We start from the raw sequence: 23,883 nt of genomic DNA on the forward strand, positions 1-23,883 counted from the left end.
TCCTTCACACAGCCCGCCCAGCCCCCACCTCCTCATCCCTCACTCCACCCACACCCCCTCACTCCTGCCCCCCTCCTCTTCACTCCTCCTCCCTAACTCCTCCTTCTTCCCCCACCCACCCCCCTCACTCCTCCCCCACCCCCCTCACTCCTGCCCCCCTCCTCCTCCTCCTTCCCCACCCACCCCACCCCTCCTTCTTCCCCCACCCCCCACTCCTCCTCCTTCCCCACCCACTCCACCCCTCCTCCTTCCCCCACCCACCCCCTCACTCCACCCACCCCCTCACTACTCCCCCATCCCCCTCACTCCTGCCCCCCTCCTCCGCACTCTTCCTCCTTCCCCACCCACCCCACCCCTCCCCCTCCCATTTCCCCCACTCCTCTTCCTTCCCCACCCACTCACCCTTTCCCCCACCCACCACCTTACTCCACCCACCCCCTCACTCCTTCCCCCACCTCACTCCTCCCCCCTCCTCCTTCCCCCACCCACCCCTCACTCCTCCCTAACTCCTCCTCCTTCCTCAGCCACCCTCTCACTCCCCTTCCCCCTCCCCCTCCTCCTCCCCCCGCAATGGAGGCTCCGTGCGTCACAGAGCACGATGATGATGATGGTGGTGGATAGGGGGGTGGTGGTGGATGGGGGGGGTGGAAGTCTCCGTCGAGAAGACGAGAAACGCGATCCGCTGCTTATTTTGGGCTGCCCACTCAGTTCGTGCCTCTGGTTCTGCCCGAGTTGAGGAGCTCTGTGCCCGCCCTCTCTCACAGCTACAAATGCTGATAAACTGAACAGAGAGAAACAATTAATATTACAAATATTACATAGAAAACGTAGGGGGGACATAGACATGGAGTAGGGAGAGGGGGGTAGAGAGGGGGGGGGGGGGTAAGGAGTGCAGAGCGTGAAATCTTTCATTTAAAAGGGGGTTAACATAAAGCAAAACATAAAAAACGAAATGATGAACGAAGCAAAGTGCCGACTACACCGAGCATCTTCTTGTTTCCTCTGATTGTAAAAGAAGAGATATAGCAAGATGCCAGGATGTGTGTGTGTACCTGTGCTTTGATGTTGGCACAGTTGGGGGGAGGCACAGGTGGTGCATCTGGCAGTCATCTCAGTCAGTCAACCCATGGCACCACCAGGGTCTGACCCCGTGCCCTCCTGCCAGCGGGCGTTCGACGCTTCACGTGGCCTTAAAGTGCACCTAGCCTGGCACGAGCGCCATGCAGACGTCATCGCCACTTGCTGGTGGTTGTTGTGGTTTTGTGGAGTGCTTCGTGTGCGCTGCGCTACGAACCCGGAGACTCGAGTTCGATTCCCGTTCACGGCCACCAAAACCAGTGACGAATTATCTGAACCGGTCCTGGCCCCTCTCACTCCCTAGGTCAACTCAGCCTTAAATGAGTACTTGGTGCGAGATGTGTAAACATCGCCGCTAGGGAGACAAAGGCGGCCGAGCGTGGTGCTGGCCACCCACCCCCTCGTGTGCCGTACCGGCCTTCATAGGTGCTACTCGCTAACAGCACTTGCCCCCTCCAACAGACTGCTAAAGGTTTATGCGATAAGAGGGAAATTTGTCTTTGATGTTGTTTCGCCAATGCGCCACTCTCCATGGTACACGCACGACCCGCATTTTCCAATGCCGGGCATGATGCCGAAGGTAAAGGGGCGGACCCTGCAATTGCTGGCTCACGCCACTGCTGGCAGAAGGGCCTCCACTGGAAACAGCTGTATTCAAATACCCTCTCGAGTGTATTTGGCCTGATCTTCCACACTAGGCCAGACACATCCGCAGGCTATTTTTCGCGTGCCAACGTCGAAACTAGCGACCTGGGAAAATCTATACACCGAGATATGAACCCCTGATCAACACTGGGGCGAAATTCCATCAACCCAATCGATTTACAGTTAGGGCTTTAATTTTGTGATGTGGTCAATCCACTGCTGGATGAGGGCCTCCCCGCGTTTTATGGTCCGTGACGGGTACTTTGACTATACTTCACCATACTCTTAGTTCTTTCGGTAAAGTCACGTAGGTAAAAAATGAAATTAATAAAAATCACGACGTTTCGGAGGCAACACAAGTCTCCGTCATCAGGTGGGACCGTCACAGCTGTGCAAATCTGGCTGTGACGGTCCCACCTGATGACGGAGACCGAAAGAACTAAGAGTATGAATCCTTGCAGTCACGAAAGCTTCAAATCTAGAATTATACTTCACCACTCTGGTCAGTACGGGTTGAAGGTCGATTTCGCCGCACAGCACTCTATGGATGGACACGTGACAGTCCCTTTAGTGAAGCCACTGCTGGATGAGGACCTCCTCCCCTTACGCCTGTGGGGGTCGTGGAGAGTCATTCGACTCGACGACACCACGCCCATGGTCAGCGTGGGTTTAGGTGAAGTGATCATTAAAAAAGGACCTCAATTACTCCTTACGAACGTCACTGCAAGCTAAAAAAAAGGTCAATGTATTATTAGACGCGCGAGTGTACGCAATGTTCACGTTACATGCGGGCACGGGATCCTACGAGTGACCATGAGTAATGACTGCTGTACAAGGCCACTTCAGTTTGTACCACCGGCTTGAGAACGTACAGTATCATAATCTTAGAACAGCTATTCCTTGTGTAATGAGAGATGCAGAGGTCAAGCTGTTATCTTGATTTTTGTTAATGCCGTGCTGTGATGGTTGGCACGCTGGACTGGCAAATCCAGAGGTTCCCAGTATCGATTGGCACCTCCGGTTACCTCATTCATGTATACATTTCCCGGTGCGGCAGTTGCAATGACGTGTCTGTTTCTCAAATAACCCCCTCCCCCTCAGGGTTGCCACCCTTCCCAGAGACCAAACCCAGCCGTATATTTCAGTCAACCAAGTTCTATCAAAACCCATTGTTCGAAACTGAATTCAATTCCTGAAGGTCTCCCAGCACGTGGAGCGAAATGTTAGACATCACGTGGCATGGCCCGAAAAACACACCGGACAGAATTGGCCAAGTAATTTGTGAAGCAACGGTGGCTTAAAATATGGACTGCAATTTACAAAGGCATTACATCAGCCCCTGTGGGACTGTGTAAATTCATCCTTTGTATTCATGAAACAGCCGCAGAGCTAAAAACGGTAACCCCTCCGAATGTTGTCCCTCGTGCACCCCATGTGACGCGCGACTTGGAGTATGCTTTCAGGTCGTGTCCGATGATAAGAGGATCTACCAGATGGGAATTGGCCATTTTAACTCGACACATTCAATGCCAATATTGCTCTTGGTTCTTTCGGTAAAGTCACGTAGCCGGCTGCTTGCGTTGTGGCCGAAACGTCGTGAGAATTATTTTATGTTTTATTATTTTATTACTTTCCTTCTACGTGACTTTACCGAAAGAACCAAGATGAATCCCTGCAGTCACGAAAGCTTTAAATCGAAAAATAAAAGCCAATATTGCTGTTTATAGAAACGTCTCTTTGGTATGTCTCCCCTTCAGCGGAACCACGTGCCCTAAGAACCATGCTTAAAATATACTCCATACAGCGAGCCACAAGTCTCAAGGGATGCAAGGCACATAACCCTCTCACCACCCATGACATTTTGGCCACTGCTGTCTAGTACGTTCAACGTTGCTTTCCTAGCACAGTTAGGGTATATAATCCTAAATAAATGCATCAATCTCAATACAATTTGGCAAACTTTCATCTCCTAGCAAGGGACATTAGAATATTTTGCCCACGAGTTCATATCCAGGTCACCTAAAGGGACCTAAGTATTTGTGATGTCTACTGCCATGGGCTGTTGCATGAAAGGTTATACTTAAGAGATTTAAGAGATCCAAATGAATTCATCTCATGCCACGATGCCTCCCCCCCCCTATTCCATTCCCTTTTCCCTTTACCTGACATTAGGCAATGCTATATTCTGTAACGAGGACTGCAAATATTAGCTCAATTAAGATTGTGCTGTACGGAATATATTTTGGTCTTGAAATAAGGCACAGCCGACCTTCTTCCGCATGGCTGGGTCTTGGCAAGACATCCCACGTTACAGGCTTGGAATTTTAATGGGCCAATTGGGTAACGAGTTTGAATATTTAAACATGTTAAACATAGACAGACATGTATAAACAAAATGTGTAATCAAATGTGGCGTACCGTCTCGTGTAACACACGGCCACAGTGGGTCTGGCTGCCGTGCTACTGCATCAAAGCAGGCCTTTGTTTTAAAACCCCGCAACATTTGTTTCCCCGATTTAAACGAAACCATTTGTAATACATTTGTAATACTTAATAACAAAACTCAACACATTCATCAACAACACTGCCCTAAAAGGAAAAAAAAAAAGGAAAAAATACGTCATAATGGCAATTTTTCATATAAATGGATCTCTGCTATAAAAACTATATCTGCTATTAGCAAAGTATCTCTGATGTAAAGGGTCATTGCCCAAAATGTTCTCTTATATATTTTTTTCCTTCTAAGACGGTGTTATTCACAAATGCGTTGAGCTATCGTAAATTTATTTTGCCAAGACTCAAGTGACCCTCCTGGGTTATCCTCTAATCATGCAATGTCCGTAGATATAAAACAAATATTAATCATATAGAAGGCAAGTAATTTTTTAAGGAAATTTGTTTTCATAAAATATGGCTAATTTGTAAAAATAAGTCATCATCCGAGCATGATAAGTAAGACTATGTCCAAGTATGTCCAACACCATGGTATTTGACGAGTATTTCTCCGTTATAAAGGTGGACAAAAATATTTCTACGTTAATTAAAGTTCCAACTTGTTGACACGCTATTCCCAATTATAAACGGTGACAACATAATTATACTATTCATTACCCACATCTTTAAAGTATCTTATATTGTAGCAAAATGATATAAACAATCACACCTTTAAATGGCTTTTAATATGAAAACAAATTCACAAAATATAACTCCAATTATTCTCAATGCTATTCCAGGCTCCTATAATCAGCCAAATTAACGGTTTTCAACAAGTTTACAAAATATACATAACAATGGACAAATCCATGTACACTACTGGGCATTGGGCATTTAACAATACACCGATTCATCAATTAAAGTGTGATCTTATTCTCATAAGATTACACTTTAACACTTTAACACTGTGTCATGTGTCATGCACCTCCCCCCCCCCAAGCTACTGAGGGAGGTGTGGGGGGGGTAGCGCCACAGGTTTGGTTGTTGTCCGGTCATGTCGGCAAACGTCACATCAACGTCTTGGCCAGCGCCACAGAGTGGTCGACCCCACACGCCACGTCCACCACCTCCCCTGCAACCGTTACCTACACATGACAGTTGCAACAGGGTTAAAAGGATTTAAAGCTTTCGTGACTGCAGGGATTCATCTTCTTGGTTCTTTCGGTAAAGTCACGTAGAAGGGAAGTAATAAAATAATAAAAATAAAACATAATAAAATCATTCTCACGACGTTTCGGCCACAACGGGAGACAGCGTCCATTCAGACACTGTCTCCCCGGCAGACCTGGTCTTCACCTGAGGACGGCTGCTTGCGTTGTGGCCGAAACGTCGTGAGAATTATTTTATTATGTTTTATTTGTATTATTTTATTACTTCCCTTCTACGTGACTTTACCGAAAGAACCAAGAAGAGGGTTAAAACGATGACAGACGATTGATTCAGTCTCATAAATTCAGCTGTGGCACGGCCATTCACTCTAAAATCCCAATTGTGGGTGGTGGCTGCGCTGCACGTGGTTAGTAATTCAGCACTGTGCAGGAAGCAGCCAGGGTTGGTGGCTCACCGCACCAATGACAAAATGTTGCGCGACTCCCTTCCCGTGGGCGTCGAGGTGCAATGCCCTGGCTGGCCAGCAGAATGCAGTACAGCAAAGTGAATGCTGATATCATCTCTCTCTTGTAAATGGGATAGAGTGTTGTTCCTTCATGTGTGGGTTTCCTGCCACATGTATAAACACTCACCAATTGGCCGAAAACATTGATATATAGAGGACTGCAGAGCAACTGTTGGCGCCGGCTCACCACCTGGCAACTGCATTCGAGCTTGTGGTTCCTCAGCGATTGCGAGATGCTATTGGCATCAACAACGGCGCCATATATAAAGCATTAAGGTTATATCCCCTATTATGCCGAGCTCTTTCCTGCATTCTCTAGTTTCCCCCCAAAACAGCATACACTCATTAATCATATTAGCCAAACATCGCAATGCAAATCTCTCATGCATATGCATTGTAATAGCGCCGGCTGGTGACCAGCAGCGGCAACTGCGGTGGACAAACAGTACACACGCCGGTGAGCATGTACACGGGTGTGCTGGCAGGGCGGAGGAACTGGGGCAAGGGTCATGGAGGGCCCCATCTGGAAGCCCCTGGAACCTGCTCGTGGGATCGAGAAGGGAGGCACGGCCAGGGCGGAGCCAGGCCGCGCTGGTACCATAAAAGGGGCCGAGAGCGTCATCTCGTCGCCATCGTCGCTGCCGTGTTCGCTCGGTATTGCACTGCTGGATAGCCTGTTAACTAACTCGGTCAGCGCCGTCGATGTTAGACGGCTAGTGTTGTGTATAGGCTAGCGACTGTGCAGGTGGGGATCGTGTGTGTTCAATAAAGGTGCCTCTACAAACCTCGTCTCCCGACTCACTGACACTACACATACATTAATTACCCTTATTATTTGTAGTAGTATTTCATCAATAATATATGAAGTTTGCATAATTCAACATGTAACAATGTGTTGAATGTTAAATAGTTATTGCCGATAAAAGGTCTGGACAATGCACAGAAATGTAACTTTTTTTCTCTGGTTTGATAGACACGAAGAGACAAATTCCTTTTGGTTCGGAACGCAAAGAACAGAACTTAAAAATGAAAGCTTCTTCACCGACGTACCCTCCAGGGGAAGTACTGGTCATCTGGCCGGCCAATTCCCAGGCACCCGCGCAGGTTCTTACCCCAGCTGAAAAGTTCACCGCGTGCTGAACAGGTGGAAATAAAACAACACATTGGGAAAGATAAATAGGCACATCAAAATTAAATACACACCACGTATGCGCATGTGCTAATAAGCTTGTGTAACTATAAAAAAATATCGAAAAACTATTTTCATTTTAGCAGGTAAGGCTCAGAGCTAGCTATCCAGCTCTTTTGCAGAAGCGACCTGGCCATAAATGATCGCTCAACGAAATGGCTTATCACGTGGAAATGTATAGCTGCCAAATTATCTTAACGAATGTTTTTAAACGTGGATGGAAAAACCAGAGGACCCAGAGAAAAATCCATGTGACCACAGGGAGAGACACACGCAAACTCCAAATATAGAAGCGTAGGGCTGGAATCAAACCCACAACCTCCTGTATACCAGGTGAGGTAGTTAACATCTCGCCACCACGACACCCTTGTGTAATAAGCTTGTATGCACAAGTGCTGGCTGGTCTACTTCAATAACATCGGCTGGTCTACTTCAAACAACAGCAGCAGACGTCAGTGCTTTAGAAGCGTTGGAAACGTGAGCTGCTTCTTCAGTTTCTGAAGAAGTTCCCAGCAGGTGGAGCGAAACGTCGGATAAATTGCCAAAAAATATGCGGTACAAAACCAAAAAAACATCACACAGCTAAGTATCAATTTATCTCCCAAACCCCCCAACGATCTGATGACTTGTCACAATTCAGGGTCACGTTTTGATTCAAGAATGACGGGTTATTTGGAGCTGTAGTGCAGTGAATCCGGTGACCTGAGTTGCATCCCCAGCTATGGCTAACATAAACGGTGAGGGATATCAGAACTGTTCCTGCGCCATGCTTTCAACAAACCCCACAGCGAGCAATGCGATGAAGTATGGTCAAACACAAGTTCCATGAATGACACGGTATGGGGAAGTCTTCCAAATCGGATATCACTCACCACTGATGTTCACCGTGGCCAGAAATCAAATTAGTGTTGTAGGGTTCATAGGACAGTGCGATAACCACTACGCTACTACAGTAAAACCTTGGATTGCGAGTAACTTGGTCTGCGAGTGTTTTGCAAGACGAGCACATTTTTTCAATAAATATGAATTTGATAAACGAGCGAGGTCTTGCAATACGAGTAGTACGCGTATACGCTTTGTCTGCCGAGCGTCACGTGATCACAACTGATACACGAGTGCTTTGATATACGAGTGCTTTGGATTACAAACACGTTTCCGTAACGAATTATGCTCGCAATCCAAGGTTTTACTGTACTCTCCAAAAATGTGAAACAAATGACTCCTGACCGCGTCACCCCCCCCCCCCTTCCCTGGCCCCCACCCCACCCCGTACTATTCACGGCAGCAAAGTGGTGGAGTCCACAACGAAGCATCTTCACTCTGATGTCGGGGTCGAACTCGGTGCGTCCGAACAGAGAGGGTGGTATCTGCTCGGGAGTTTCCGTCTCCGAGAGCCGAGGCCCCTTCCCCAGGATCCCGTATCCCCACACGAACACCTCGCCCTCCTCTGATGGCGGTCACGGGAGAAACAAAGAGGGATCAGTGTTGGCGGAAAAATATGACTCGACGTGAGATGATACACCCACCTCCATCGTCCCCGCCTTTCAGTAAATTATCACGATCGACTAGTGAATCCGTATGTAGGCAAAACGTAGGTGAAACAAAGCGGGGGGAAAAATATAAACCGATTTCTCACCGTTAAGGATTCCACAAATGGTGCCACCAGCAGCTGCCATTTTCACTTTCCCCACATTTTTAAACGGTATGCGTTTGGGAACATTTATCTGCGGAGACATTAACACACGTCAACGGAACAACTGCGCAGGATCAGGGCTTGAGTGTTGGGTGATTCTAGTTGGTAATGTGAGACAGCCAACTTGTCAAACAGTTATGGCCAAATCACCAAAAACGCACCTAATCTCATCATATCTCAAAAGACAAGCAGAGTTAAGACTGGACAGCACATTGGATGGGTTACAACAACGCATAACATAGGTATTGTAGGATGCTGTGGGGTTACGTCAGCAGAGGGCAGCGCAGCAAAATCTATTGCTGTATGATTATTATAAAGCTTCACCATCGACGCTTCCCACCTTAACCAAACTTCAATCACCAGCATGGTGAAATACGACAAAATAACTCCTCACGACCAGCACGGCGTGGATAAGCCCTCATCCAGCAATGGATTGAGAAAAGAGCTGTACATCGTGCACACCTGCACCTCGTCAAAACGCCGTACCTGAACGGCATCTGTGATGGCAGCCAGCTGCCGGTATTCCGAGTTGCCCCAGCCAAACAGCTCGCCCGACTCACTGACTGCCAGGCAAAAGTCTCCGTACGACGCCACCTGGGCCACCGGCTCACCCGACAAGTCACCTCCGAGCCGCGTCGGAGTGCTGCACATCTCATAGCTGCCCAGACCTGTGGACGCAACACGTGACGACAACGTGGACCGCTCGACCTTCCATTGTGAACGATGGGAAGATTTAATTGATCCATGTCCGTCTTTAAAAGATGCCTCCTATAATGTTAATTGTCTATTGTCCGTGGGCAGATTCATCCAGGTTGTGGATTCACAGTGCTTGCAAAAAAAAAGTGTTTTTTCTAGGTATGGTGGTTTCATTATTTTCTGCTCCGCAATCTATTTATATTTTATTTTAGCAGGTAAGGCCCACTGAGCTATATATACATTTTTCAGAAGTACCCTGGCCATCAGAAATGATAGCTCAACGAAGTGGCTTATCATGTCAACATTTATAGAAATCAAATACTCGACACTCATTGAGAGGTCACAGACTCGGTGCCCATGTGACCACAAATGTCCGCAGGTAAACCGATTACTTTAAAAAGAACAGACAACACGTTGCGCAACTTCACCCCCATAATATATTTTTTTATAGCTCAACGTTTTGCATTTTGCGTGTTTTTGTGTGATGAGCACCACACTTCCCCCCCCCCCACCATTTCCCCCAAGATACATTACATTCACAGTTAGATCACTTACGAACTCCAAATCCCTCCGAAAACTAAGATGCGCCTGAATGCTTGTTTGAGGTATTCAAAATAGAAATATGGAAATTTCATAAATGTGCCTTAGTGAATGATGCTCATTACGCATGGAATGATGAGGCAAACAATGTGAGCTTCAAACAAATAACTAGTCATTATTCATATAAATCATTCGTCTCTATTCATATATTATGTATGTAAAACACTCGTTATGCACTGTTGTGGCATATTCTTAAAAATTAAAGAAAAACATGACTTCCGTTTTGTATAACCACAGTAAAAAATAATGTTTTAGTCTGTGAAACTAAACTTCTTGCAGCATTTGTTTAAACAAGGAAAACCGGTCCAGTTTGTTTGCTTAAACAAACGTAAATTCTATACTAGGCTTTTGTAGCCAATATATTAACAATGCTGTTTTTGTTAAGTCGTGTGTGGATAAAAATCTATAGTTAATAATTGACATACCAACACGATCTAAGCAAAATAAACTAAATATGAATTATAAACAACTGTTGCTGTAAGGCCAATAAATTAACTTAAAAACATGTTCTTAATGTTTACACTTGCCATTCATTCTTCATATAAAATAATAATACAAATTTTAGTCACCATAACCTAATGATTTGTTGTTGAACTAATTCGAATTCTGTAATTTAATCTTAGATTTTTTTTTACGGAAGCTTGTTTTCTCGCTCTATACCGATGGCCTCCTTCTCCACGTTATCCTGTTATGTAGTGAAATTACGATACACGCAATCCATTCACACCGTATATTGTTACACGGCATTGTGTGTCAGCGTGACGAGAGGAACACTGTTAGAGGACACTGCTCTGCCGTTTTCGCCCTTACCAGTCTGGCCATCTGCACCCCAGCCACACGCATACAGCTCGCCTTTCTCCGTGCGGAACAGGCTGTGGTCCTGCCCACACACCACCTGCAATGCGGAAGTGTGTTATCAGAGATTGTCGAGCAGTGTGGCGAGCATACTGCTGAGCAGTAGGGCTCTAGGCAACGCAAATAATAGGCATGTAATGGTTCAACCTATCACCACCCTCCAGCGATTCAGCCGAGAAATTCGACTCCACAATGAGATATTTTTGTCTATTTTTTAACGTCTCATTTGTCACGTCTCCTATTCCCTACGTCTCGTTTGTAGCGTTTTGCTCACTCCACCAGCCTGAATGGAATATTGATGTTTTTTGTCTAGTTGTTTTTCACCAATAGAAGCAAATGAAGAGGGTGTGATCCAAAAAACAAAAAACTTTTCGTTTGCGTATTGAGTGGCACCCTACTGCAAGGGTAGACTCGGCGCTGAAAAAAAAAACAACTTCAGTGAGATTGTGACAGCGTTTCACTTGTGTCTTACCTCCACTACCTTCCCTTCTATGCCCTCAATTTTATGAATTAATCTGCTGCCCCTGTAATGAAAGAGAAGGAAACGACAATACCACGCTTAAGCATGTATCAACATCATGCTGAAGAATGTACAGTATCGACATCAAGCTAAAGCATGTATCAATATTCACAACCATATAATTTCAAGCATGTCATAAATTATTTAACGTCACAATATTTAAATTATCAGCGTTACACATGAATTTGATAATTATAATACTTAAAAGTGAATTCAATCGCATATTATTCAATAAAGTACTTACTTATAAACTTCATCCTCAATAATTACTCTCCCGCACTGGCCATAAGCATTGTTTCCCATGCTGAAGACTGCAGAAATAAAATTATATAAATAAGTAATTGCATTTATTGTACATCGACAAAATATGCATTCATTCTATATCACTACTCATGATTCCATATCAAGAATATCACTTTGTGGGAAGTGTCATGTGGATAGAATGCCCCCTGGCATACTGATGTGGAATTTCTACCACTCATTCAGGGTTCGCAAGGGCAATTTGCATTACCCCATTCTCACTTGATGAAAGAGAAGATCTCACATATAAATACTGCAATTGTCTGCTCACGTCACTGCTGGTGGAAGAGCTTATATTCGAGGGAGCTCTAGAAAGCCCCTTTAAACGTATCCTTCCACACTCGCTTGGTGTGATTAACTACACTACCACACCACACGGGATATGCTGATCGACAGACTGTGGCATACCCATCTGTATCACTGGGGTACTTAAGAATCGTTTCCGTTGATGCAACTGCCGCGCTGGGAGATCGAATCGAACCAACGATCTCTGCATTACAAATCCACGGCAGCATCACCCAATCAAATCATGTATTCGTTTAAAGCACACGATTTCTGTAGTTACGTGCCCCCCCGCCTCGTCCCATTGGCACCTCCTTCGTTGTCGGTGAGGACCAGGGAGTGCGCTCTTCCGCACGCCACCTGCAAGACACGCGTCTGCTGATGCTCCATCAGCGGAAGCGGTACCGGCGATGGCTCGAGGATGTAATCGTAACTCTTCGCTGTAAAAAGTTAAAAAGAGTAAATGTAGAAATTCTTTAAACCTTCTTAGAAAGCATTTAAAAATGTGAGTGCGTTCACAGCTGCTGTCAGTGCACATAAGAGAGCCGGAAAACTGTCATTTATTTTGTTGACAATCAACCAGTATAGTTTTCTATGACATTTAAATTATAAATATATATTTTCCTAACCTTGGTCATTACAAAACTAATCCTCATTCTAACCTTAACCTAATAGGTCAATGATAGACCTATGACCTTGAGATTATAAAAAGTATATTTTGATAAGTTTAGCCATTACAACATTCTGCCTCTAGTAATTCACCGGTAGATCACAAATGAGAAAACCGATTAACTCACTTCTGTCACTCCGGCTCCTGTGAAAGCCGATCTGTGAGTCTATGTTCAACCCTGCACCCCAAAGCTTGGTGAGGTCCTTGGTTTTGGAGGCCAGGAGAGTGAATCCATAACCACATGCTGCCGAGATGATCTGTTTTTCACAACGGGTTTTAGGAAACATTAGTAAAAAAAAATGTGTTTTCGAGTTGCACCGCATATTATTCGGCATGATGTCCACAGTTTCGCTCCACGTGCTGGGAGTTTATTATATTGTCTACAGTTTCTAAAGTAGCTCCCAAAACCTGGAATGAAACGTCGCACATCATGTCGAAAACGCAACGGAGAGCTAAATAAAAGTTGTATTGACACATTCAATGACACAGCATGCACTACTGCCGTTCTTTGCAATTACATTTACGAAAACGTCAGTAATTGATGCCACTGAGTACAAAGTAAGTAATGAGTGACATTGCAGGAGACACAAACAATTAGGTCCAGGATATTTTTAAAATTAAGGTGATTTTTTTAACATATTAATTTAAAGAACCTGCCCTTTGGCAGATAACTCGAGAAGACGAGTGATGTGTAATCATCAGAATGTGCTGCAAATCGGTGCCAACCATCGCCGTACCTTGTCATCCGTTTCCAGCCGGTGCGGCGTGAACTGTATCTTCCGGGGCTTGTGCCTCGTGGACACGGGCGACACGAAATTTGGGATGCCCAGGGCGCCTGTGTAGGTGAAGCCCCATACAAACACACGGCCCTTGGGCTTGGCGTTGCGTCCCACATACTTCGTCGCCGTCGGGGCCTCCTGTTTGGCATCGCCAACTGACATCCGGGAGTGCAACCCGGCCGCCACTGGTCGCAGTGAAGCTCGCAGGCCGCTGGACAAACGCATCGTCACGGCCCAGACTGCTTATTGCTTGCGACGGCTTATTGCTGCGACAGCTTACGAGTGGGAACACATCCACAGCGAACAAATCAGAAGCCTCGCTACCGAGACAGTCGTCTGTTGTGGCAGTGTACAGTAATGCCAACTCACAACTATTGGCAGCTTACAGCGGAGGCAGATCACGATTGAGAAGGTTCGTCGGAGATTACTGCTCTCAGCTCACGGAGACTTGGCTCCGTTGTCCGTTTATGCGACAGCAGTAATTCTGGACAGAAAACGGAAAGAAAAAGTTCTTAGCGCACGGTAGTGTGGAAGAGACAGATCCACGTGGTTCTGTAAAAAAACAGTTGTGGTTAGTGTAGCCACCTAAAGGGCCGTCCATAAATGACGTCACGCGATTTTGGACGATTTTTGACCCCCCCCGTCACACGGCGTCACAAAAGTCAGACCCGCCCCCTCAAATATGACGTTGCAAAGCTCTGCTCCCCCCACCCCAAATACAACATGCTTCAAATCGCTTTAAACTATTGTCATTGTCGTGCGTATTTAATGTGGCGCTGCACTCTGATGTTATAGACACATTTATTAAAAGTATATTTAATTAAGGAGAACGTGTTGTCTATATTTATTCAAAGTTGTGCATTTTGATGTGACGTCACATTTCTCAAACCCTACCCCCTCGTCACACATCGTCACAAATGTCTGACCCCCCCCCCCCTAGGTGCTTGACGTCATTTATGGACGGCCCCTAATCAATAAAATAAGACATTTGCCAACTGTCGCTTCAACAGCCACTTCGTACACATCTGCGTACCGAACGCGCATTGATGCAGTGAAATCGTATCTGTAGTTGGTGTCAGTATTGACTTGACTGGTCGTGTTTATTTTTAATTACGGACGGACGTAATTTAGTCATTATTTACAAATGCATTAGGATCGTCATTCCTGGAATATATTGACTGCAGGACATTTTCCAAGTCTTCTAGCAATGTCAATTGAGACTTTTCCAAATGTCAAACGATTTCTAGATGCTCTCCTTACGCCAGATTGCTTACGGGGGTTCGTTTGAACATTTTTCACCACACTCAGGCAGTGCACATTGAAGGGGGAGAGGCCTCAAGGTCAGGTCAGATATCAATTCGACACTCGTCTTAAGCCGTGGCCGCGAATACAAACTCTACGTCGTTGGCTTCATAGCGCAGTGGGATACCACTGAACCCGCGTGCAATGTTATCCTTAGCTTAAGTCCACCGTCAACACCATTACACGAGAGAGTGGGTGTATTGTAACCGTGACAGATTGCAAAGATCGTTCGCAATTGACAGAACCACTAACCAGGACGCACGCTCACTCGTGGGCGCTGCCATCTTTTGTTTTGCTCCAAAATCTCGCGCAATCTCGCGAGATCTCGGCGGTTTGAAGAAGGTGGGGGGGAGGGGGTGCGAGAAGGAGTCCAGAGGGAAAATCCTCTGATGTGAAAGCAGCTTCACAGGAGGATTGTTGGCGTCATCTGGTCCGATACCATGTGAGACTAGGCTTTAAGAAAAGCTGTCTCGGGTGTGGACCAATAAATGTCAAGGACAGTGCATACATTATCAGAGTTGTGTTTTTTGTTTGCATTCCGACCTCAGGTATTGTGGTCAATGCAAACATGACTCTTTGTAAAAAAAAAAAGGTGTCAGTTTTGTTGCCAGATAAAAGGGTAAAAAAATAAATTATCATATTTTGCTACTGGCAAAGGAGGTTCCAATAGAGTATATGCATTATCTTCTTGGTTCTTTCAGTAAAGTCACGTAGAATCGATTCCACATTGGAATCGTTACCACTTTGTTTACGATGAACTCGCGTTGTAAAAACATTGGATTCGATTTTCTCATCGAATCGTTATCTCTTTAGCCAATCTTCGATTCTCAATTGTACCCTAAACGTTAAATGCATTAATCGATTCCTCGATGTAAACGGCTTCGCGCTCAGCTGAAATATATCCCGCATGCGCTGCGTGCTAAAAGAGGACGCCTTCACAAATATAATCTCGTATCTTTTTACTTAATCCTGTGCACACGTTACAATTGATTATAATTTAGTTTCACACTCGCTCATCGATTCAATAGTTACCGCACCGTTCAAATTTTTTTTATCGATTGCGGGAATCGAACGTTATAGGAATCAGAATCGCCATCTTCATCCGCGCCGCTCTCTCTCCGCGGGAACAATGGCGCTTAGTCGGACGTACGGGCCCAAACCCATTAAATTCCAACTCGAGGATGCCGGAGAATGGTTCATGATCGGCTCCGAGGTGAGGGAGCAGACGTACACAAAATGCATTTCACCCCCGATCGGATCGAGGGAGATACGTGCACGTTTGACCGAGATACAACTAGCTCGGACTCCGGCCTCGTCTGAATGGGCCCGCCGAGGTTTGGGACGGGTTTCCCCGCGGGGTGGCCAGGCGAGCTCGGAGGATGAGCCTGTTATCGCTAGGCCGCAACCATTATTCATTGTCATTTGTGTATGGGTTTTTATCGTACGTATGGTAATTACATTTAATTGTAACGTAGAGCCTGGGTCCTTTGTTATTCCACTGTTGAATAAAGACTTCCCCGCCGCCAGTGTTGGAGGTTTTTGACCATACTTCACCACGCTGGTCATTGCGAGTTGAAGGGGGGGGGGGGGGGGATAGGCCCAGGTCAGGTTTTTGGTTACCAGAGAGAAAATGTTAGATACATTTTTTGTGTGTTATTAAATCGTTCATTCGTCTGTCTGTTTGCAGGTGGGGAATTACCTGCGCATGTTCAGGGGCTCCCTGTACAAAAAGTACCCTTCGCTATGGCGCCGCTTGGCCACAATGGACGAGCGCAAGAAAATCGTCGCCTCGTCGCACGGTGAGGCGACGGGCCGTTGGGAATGGGGACAGTGCAGGGGCAAGGCGAGGACGTCAGACGAGAGATGTGAGAATTGGCACATTGCAGGGGCAAAGGGGGGCGTCAGACGAAATATGTGGGAATGGGGACATTGCAGGGGCAAGGGGGGGGGCGTCAGACGAAATTTGTGGGAATGGGGGACATTGCAGGGCCAAGGGGGGGCGTCAGACGAGAGATGTGGGAATGGGGAAATTGCAGGAGCAAGGGAGGGCGTCAGACGAAATATGTGAGAATTGGCACATTGCAGGGGCAAGGGGGGGCATCAGACGAGAGATGTGGGAATGGGGACATTGCAGGGGCAAGGGGGGGCGTCTGACGAGAGATGTGGGAATGGGGACATTGCAGGAGCAAGGGAGGGCGTCAGACGAAATATGTGGGAATGGGGACATTGCAGGGGCAAGGGGGGGCGTCAGACGAAATATGTGGGAATGGGGACATTGTAGTGGCAAGGGCAGTCCGTCAGACGACAGGAGTGGGAATGGGGACATTGCAGGGGCAAGGGCAGTCCGTCAGACGACAGGAGTGGGAATGGGGACATTGCAGGGACAAAGGGAGCGTGTCAGATGACATATATGGGAATAGGGAGAGTGCAAGGGCAAGGATAGTATGGTTGCATGATTATGAGCCCAGGACATGTATGTCAATACTGTATGTTGAACTTCTTTCGCACCGTACATAGCCAACCCTGCTAATCGGAGGTGCATCTGGCTAGGAAGTCGGATGACAGATGTGAAAAGTTAAGAATGTAAATGGGGGCAATGGAGGGAATGATGAAGAGATGTAGACAGACACTGCGATGGCAGGATGAGATTATTAGCCGATGTGAAGGTGCGCACTGGATGTGGGCGACAATAAATTAAATTCGAGTCCAAATATTCTCCCCAACACCTATAGATGAGCTCAACAGTGTTATCCTTGCTTTCTAGCAATTTTAACCCTAACAATCTTGATGATTCCTTGCTAAAGGTTTCTGTTTGGTGTTTTAACGTCTTAACACCTGTTTTATTGCCAGAAAGGGTAAAACCTATTCTTATAGTCCTGATAAGTGTTATCATCAGGGTGAGAGCTAAGATTTTATAATTTGCAACCTAATTCCATGGTGCCACTAGGTTTTGTTGTGTCAAAATTCATAATGGAGATGTTTTGACGAATAAACAAATACCCCACGTGCTTGACATTTGTTGATGTTTTGTACAGACCATGGCTACACAACCCTGGCCACCAGTGTGACATTGCTCAAGGCCTGCGAGGTGGAGGAGATCCTGGAAGGCAATGATGACAAATACAAAGCAGTCTCCATTAGCACCGAGCCACCTGCCTACCTTCGGTGAGCTGTGAGAAGATGCAAAACCAAATTTTTAAATGCATTAAGAGAATAAACTCGTGAAGAAATTGTGGCCAGCTATAGTTGTTTTCCCTGACTTATGTCAGTTCAGCTTCTCAATTAAATTAACTATCTTAGTTTTTTCTCCTACACTGGCTGTCTTGCAGTTGAGGCAGCCTTATGTCTGATATGCTTACGTACAATATAATACATTTGTCTGCCAGGCAGCACTCATTTTTGGAGTGTAGAGGAAAGCAAGGACACATTTTAGCCGGAAAAAGCCTGGCAGTTTTAGCATTGATGTGTTATGTACAAACTATAAGGTGATGAAAACATTTGAACTATGTTAATGGTGAGTTGTACGCCGCCGAATGGATAGAGCGCAGCACTGTACCTAAAAAAAGCTCTTCGGTGCTTGAGGAACGAAGCCTACAAAGCCTTCAGTCACTTTTGCAATTGTAATTTATTTCAAATAAAATCACTCCATCCATCGGACAGCTTGGTACCAGCTTGTTTAGCTTCCTGCACCGGATGTTTGGCTGGTTCTTTAATGAGTGACTCGTCGGCACTTTTCAGAGAGCAGAAGCCAAAGCGGCCGAACCAGTGGGTGCCAGCGATGCCCAACAGCTCTCACCATCTCGACGCAGTGCCTTGCTCCACGCCCATTAACCGCAACCGCATGGGCCGCGACAAAAAACGCACTTTCCCGCTCTGGTACGTTGTCCATCAAGAGTACCTTTCAAACGTGCATGCACACGGTTACATTGTGGTGTAACTGCTGCTAACTGTCAAGAGAGGTAAGTGTAAATAGAAGGGTATTTTAGGTAGGAGTTATGTTTGTATTACAGCATGGATCAGAGAGTGAGACTAAGCAGTTTGAAAGATGTGAGCATTTGCGCACAGGTTTCTTAGGTAATGCAAATAATTTCATGCCAAGATCTGATAAGCAATGTGTAAGTCTCAAAGGGAACACGGCATGTAATTGTTGTAGATATAAGGAAAAAAAAACGTTTGCACTGGATAGCACAGGTGTGGAGGATGGCTGGCGACCGATACAGGAGTTGGAATGGTCCCCACATGTCTGGTGACCAAGGAAGAATGCCTCGGAGCAGATGGTGGGATACTGTTGGGGCATATCAATGAAGATCATGGGTCTACTGTGCAGCATTTGTGGGATCTGAGAGATTGCAAGTGTTGGCTTTGACAGCTTTGGCCACGATGACATCTTGAACTTTGAATTATAAAGAAAGTGCAATTACAAAACTACATGTGCATTGTACATTTTGTGTGACAGTTTCGATGACCACGACCCGGCAGTGATTCATGAGAACGCGATGCAGTCCGAAATTCTGGTGCCCATTCGTCTGGACATGGAGATCGATGGACAGAAGCTCAGAGACACTTTTACGTGGAACATGCATGGTGAGAACTCTTTATTACGACTCAAACCATGATATTGGGGCTGAATACATTGAATACGTCTCTGTTGTGTAATGTTGTTCAACAAAGAAAGTATAAATATGATTGTACAATTTGCACCATTGTATAACACTATTGTGACTCTTAAGTGCACTTTAGACAGCTAACATGCATCATTGTCAGATGAAACATACTGTGGTATGTATGTGACATTTTTTTCGCACCGTACGTAGCCAACCGTGCTATAATCGCAAGTGTGGGGGAAGGACAACAAACTAAACACAAAAAGCAGTGCTAAAGAAATTAGTTTTCAGTTTGCTGTGTAGATGAGAGCAGTGATGATGATTGTTTTCATTTCCAGAGAAGCTGATCACGCCAGAGATGTTTGCCGAGATCCTGTGCGACGACCTGGATCTGAACCCGCTGAGTTTCGTGCCGTCCATCGCAGCTGCGATTCGCAGCCAAGTGGAGGCCTACCCTACTGACAGCATCCTGGACGACCAGAGTGACCAGCGGGTCATTGTCAAGGTATTTCATTTGCAAGCTTGCAACCAGCTTTATAGTTATCCACAGTTGTCACAGATAGTTGTAAGTGAGTATTCCCACATCTACCAAGATGTTTGGTCGTCGTGGAAGAGTTTGCCAAATGCCCTCGGGGCTGTCTAGTGGAAGCACTTCCATCTGCAGTAACTTAAGATAATTATAGGGATGCATCTTTATCTTTTTATTTTATTACGGTAGATTTTTTTTTATTAAATATGCGGTATGTATTCACAACTCGAAAAATTAAGCGTGTGAGAAACTATTTAATATAACAATTATGTGGGTGGCTTTATGGAAAAAGGCCTATTAAAATTCCCACTTTGCGAACTCTGAAATGTGCGTGTAAGGTTTTGATCATGCAGTATGAACCGCGTACACCACAGTCGATCGACAGGTTGCATGATGTGAAGGGTTTGGTTGCTCCCACCCTTACCAGCGTGGAAGAATAGGCCAAAATAGCCACAAGAGGGGCTCTCTCAAGCTCCTCTAGTGGAGATCTTTCCGCCGCAGTGGCATATGCTTTGAATACCGTGCATCGATTTGTTTTGTGAACATGAAATCTAACCTGATTGTGTCTCTCTCTCTCTCTCGTTTGTTAACAGCTCAATATCCACGTGGGGAACATCTCGCTGGTGGATCAGTTTGAATGGGACATGGCGGAGAAGGAGAACTCGCCGGAAAAGTTTGCGCTCCGGCTTTGCTCGGAGCTGGGACTGGGTGGGGAGTTTGTCACTACTATTGCCTACAGCATCCGTGGCCAACTCAGCTGGCACCAGCGCACGTATGCCTTCAGGTCGGTGCCACGCCCTTGCAAAAGGTGCGTGTGAATGTTTTATTAACTATTGGATGTGTTACGTGTTTGGCACGTAAGTGAATATCCTCCTAGGGTTGTATTCGTGGTTTCGTTCTTGCCATTGTCCATTCTCACGTTGTTATTATTAATAACCTGTGCTTTTTTTTTTCAGTGAGAACCCGCTGCCGATAGTGGAGATTGCCATCCGGAATGCTGGCGATGCCGATGCCTGGTGCCCCTTCCTGGAGACCCTCACTGATGCTGAGATGGAGAAGAAGATTAGGGACCAGGACAGGAACACTCGGTATGAGTTGGTGGCAATAAGTTTACATGAAGGAAACCAAGTCGATTGTATTTGTAATTTTCTTAGTGACAGCCAGTTTATAAGATCAGTCATTTCACTTATACACGTCCTGTACTTAAAATAGGCAAAGCATCAATGCTATACAGATGCTGCATTTTTGTTCACGTAATATTTATTCACCTGGAATCCGCCCGGTCATGAAATTGCGGTACCTAAGCAAAGTTGAGCCTGATCAGTACTTGGAAGCGACCGCCACATTTAACTGGTTGTTCTTGGCTATCAGGTTGCGTGGGAGGCAACAGAGGGCAGTGGATATTGTACTGTGTTCTGCTCTATGCATCCACGTCCATGCTGCCTTTCAAACCACGTAGACTTACGTAATGACACAAATGTGTGTGTATTATTTGTTGATGACATGTATTATTTATTAACTTTGTTCCCTGTTCCTTTACAATATTCTTAACTGCTTGTAACTATTTTTATGCTTCTTGCACTTCTGTTACACAGGCGTATGCGACGACTGGCCAACACTGCTCCGACTTGGTAGTTTTCTGCCACTGCTTATCAAGACAGCTGCTGTAATATTGCCTGGAAGTTGGACACATCTCTCAACTGCCCATAGATATTCAACTTCGTGTAGCATATATTAAGTTTTCCTTTTGTATGTATTTTTTTTAAACATTAAACTATATGGCATAATTGGATATTGCTCTCGAAACGTTAATACTATTTAATACTGTATCCATAAAGCCAAATGTTAAACATTACACTGTTTCCAGCGTCTTGTAATTTACCATCATTGTTTATGGTATTTTTAAAGATAGCATATATATGATTAAACCAATTATCAATAGACTTCTTGACATTTTGGAAAAGTAACTTTTGCCGCTTCAGTTTGTTTTGGGGTCAAAACTGTGTTTAGTGTTTTCATTGTTTTCCAAGGAAGATATGTTACGTGTTTCCCCCCCCCCCCCATCACATGCAGCTCTTTTTAGAACAGTTGTCATTGTTGAAACATACTTGAGTTGTTTGCGATGAGTTTAGCTTTTATTTTCATTCAGATCTGTCATGTTAAATACAGTTTTTAAAAATAATAAAACTTGATTTGTTTTCTAACTTGGAACGTCTGTTAACCTTTAAATGACTATGCAAACTTCTGAGTGTCATCTCATCTGAATTGGGAGTAAAGGTTTAGGCTGTTAAAAATTACCCGGTCAGTATATTCAAATGAATTGACCTCTGCAATAAACTAGAGAACTTTACTCTCAACTTAAAGCTTTCGTGACTGCAGGAATTCATACTCTTTGTGTCTTTCGGTAAAGTCACGTAGATAGAAAAATAATAAATAAAAATCACGACGTTTTGATCGCAATGCAAGCAATCGTCTTGAGTTGAAAAAATACAACAGGCAGACTGCCTCAGCACCTGACTTTACCGAAAGACCCAAAGAGTATTTACTCTCAACCTTACATCAAGGCTGTTGTGTTAATGAATACAATTGGTTTTGAAGCAAGGTAACAAACTTTGTGACCAAGGATCCCCAAGTGGGGCTAACGTCTTATAGGATGACTGGTGATACAATCAATTACCATTTCCCAAAGCACTTGAACCTTTTCCACTGATCCTGGTTAAAACATAAAATGATTCAGAATGTCATGCACCTAAACAGAGGTCCAAAGTCCTTTGTACACGTGTAGTGACTTCATAGATGTCACCATGCTGTGAGTGCAGTACCGGCTCTAGAGGGGCACGGTGTGTGTGTGTCTTGTAACATTACTTAATGCCACCATGATGTGGGTGGAGTACCGGCCCTAGAGGGACACGGCATGTGGATAAAGACATCAAGGGATGTCACCAGGCTGCAAGTACAGTACCGGCCCGAGCGGGCAAGGTGTGTGTCCACCCGAAGGGAAGGTCGGGTAAGGCCATGATGGTCTAGTTGACCGGGTGGACACGTGACCAGTTAAGGCAACAGGGGCCTCCAAGGAAGGAGGCTGTGAGAGTCACGTGATGGATCTGAGGTTCTTCAGGAAAGTTCTGGAAGGGAGGCGTGGCCAGGGGTGGAGCCGGCCACGCGAGTCTTCAAGCATGTGGTCCGGGCAATAAGCTGTCAGCTCCGGTCCACGTTAGCAGTTGTTACGTAGTTAGCCAGGGTGGTCACCACCCTAGATCGTTGTGTTAAGTTGTCCTGTTGTGTTAAAGAATAATACAATGCGCTGCCTCCGAGTTGAAGATGACGTCTCAGTTGAACTCACTACACACGTACGTCACTAGACTTTACAATGGATTTCTTAAAAGCTATTTTTTTTTGCGTTTGGTACGTCTTGCCATTTAGCTCTCAGCATGTGCAGCGACACGTTGGACGTGAAGTTTAAAGTTTATTTGTTTAACCAGGTAAGAAAACAAAATCGGTTTGATCTGCAAGAGTTATCGCCATGCTGAACAACGCGCATACTTTGACGGAAACGTTTAGACTGTTCCGAACAACACTACAACTTGAAATCACTACGGAGAGCTGCAGAGGGGCCGTCCATAAATGACGTCACGTGATTTTGGACGATTTTTGACCCCCCCCCCTCGTCACACGGCGTCACAAAAAGTCAGACCCCCCCTCAAATATGACGTCACAAAGCTCTGCCCCCCTCCCCCCCCCCCAAAACCATATTTCCATTTTGAAAATAAAACATGTTTCGCTTTAAACTATTGTCATTGTAATGCGTATTTAATGTGGCGCGGCACTTTGATGTTGTAGGAGTGCTGTTATAACAATTATAACAATTCAATATTTATTTAAAGTTGCGCATTTTGATGTGAAGTCACATTTTTCAACCCCCCCCCCCTCGTCACACATCGTCACAAATGTCTGACCCCCCCCCCCCCAGGTGCGTGACGCCATTTATGGACGGCCCCATAGCACAAACATGAAAACCTCCATACAGTCATTTA

The 23,883-nt window shown here is 45.4% G+C and overlaps 2 protein-coding genes across 6 annotated transcripts; one reads left to right on the forward strand and one right to left on the reverse strand.

The window, feature by feature from the left end:
• Window positions 1-4,882: 4,882 nt before the first annotated feature.
• On the reverse strand, window positions 4,883-15,045 carry RCC1L (RCC1 like). 2 transcript variants are annotated; one of them, XM_078611856.1, is made up of 13 exons: window positions 14,969-15,045; window positions 13,801-13,898; window positions 13,373-13,689; window positions 12,763-12,892; window positions 12,277-12,405; window positions 11,628-11,694; window positions 11,336-11,387; window positions 10,819-10,903; window positions 9,199-9,380; window positions 8,656-8,743; window positions 8,293-8,466; window positions 6,881-6,966; window positions 4,883-5,300 (listed from the first exon to the last, which is right to left on the reverse strand). In XM_078611856.1, exons 3-13 carry the CDS (start codon window positions 13,637-13,639, stop codon window positions 5,223-5,225), a joined length of 1,338 nt encoding a protein of 445 aa, XP_078467982.1. In that variant the 5' UTR covers window positions 13,640-13,689; window positions 13,801-13,898; window positions 14,969-15,045; the 3' UTR covers window positions 4,883-5,222. The 2 variants fall into 2 exon arrangements, with proteins under 2 accessions (XP_078467982.1, XP_078467983.1); XM_078611857.1 differs by having other exon boundaries at window positions 8,300-8,466; window positions 13,373-13,898.
• Window positions 15,046-15,778: 733 nt separating this feature from the next.
• LOC144730967 (SWI/SNF-related matrix-associated actin-dependent regulator of chromatin subfamily B member 1-A-like) lies at window positions 15,779-22,053 on the forward strand. 4 transcript variants are annotated; one of them, XM_078611861.1, is made up of 9 exons: window positions 15,779-15,929; window positions 16,404-16,515; window positions 17,752-17,881; window positions 18,455-18,592; window positions 19,173-19,300; window positions 19,659-19,825; window positions 20,443-20,657; window positions 20,806-20,937; window positions 21,445-22,053. In XM_078611861.1, the coding sequence occupies exons 1-9, from the start codon at window positions 15,846-15,848 to the stop codon at window positions 21,482-21,484; spliced, it is 1,146 nt and encodes a 381-aa protein (XP_078467987.1). In that variant the 5' UTR covers window positions 15,779-15,845; the 3' UTR covers window positions 21,485-22,053. The 4 variants fall into 4 exon arrangements, with proteins under 4 accessions (XP_078467987.1, XP_078467988.1, XP_078467985.1 ...); XM_078611862.1 differs by having other exon boundaries at window positions 20,443-20,633; XM_078611859.1 differs by having other exon boundaries at window positions 15,780-15,929; window positions 16,404-16,581.
• Window positions 22,054-23,883: the final 1,830 nt, after the last annotated feature.

The sequence above is a fragment of the Lampetra planeri genome, chromosome 37, assembly GCF_965212315.1.
Source record: "Lampetra planeri chromosome 37, kcLamPlan1.2.h2, whole genome shotgun sequence".
Taxonomy (NCBI): Eukaryota; Metazoa; Chordata; class Hyperoartia; order Petromyzontiformes; family Petromyzontidae; genus Lampetra; species Lampetra planeri.

Coding starts and splice junctions, on each gene's coding strand:
- RCC1L (XM_078611856.1), bottom strand. CDS start 13,639: ATGCGTTTGTCCAGCGGCCTGCGAGCTTCACTGCGACCAGTGGCGGCC. Junction 12,893..13,372: donor GGCTGGAAACGGATGACAAG/GTACGGCGATGG, acceptor TGTGAAAAACAG/ATCATCTCGGCAGCATGTGG. Junction 9,381..10,818: donor GGGTGCAGATGGCCAGACTG/GTAAGGGCGAAA, acceptor TTGCGTCCACAG/GTCTGGGCAGCTATGAGATG.
- LOC144730967 (XM_078611859.1), top strand. CDS start 15,846: ATGGCGCTTAGTCGGACGTACGGGCCCAAACCCATTAAATTCCAACTC. Junction 15,930..16,403: donor GGTTCATGATCGGCTCCGAG/GTGAGGGAGCAG, acceptor GTCTGTTTGCAG/GTGGGGAATTACCTGCGCAT. Junction 17,882..18,454: donor GAGCCACCTGCCTACCTTCG/GTGAGCTGTGAG, acceptor GGCACTTTTCAG/AGAGCAGAAGCCAAAGCGGC.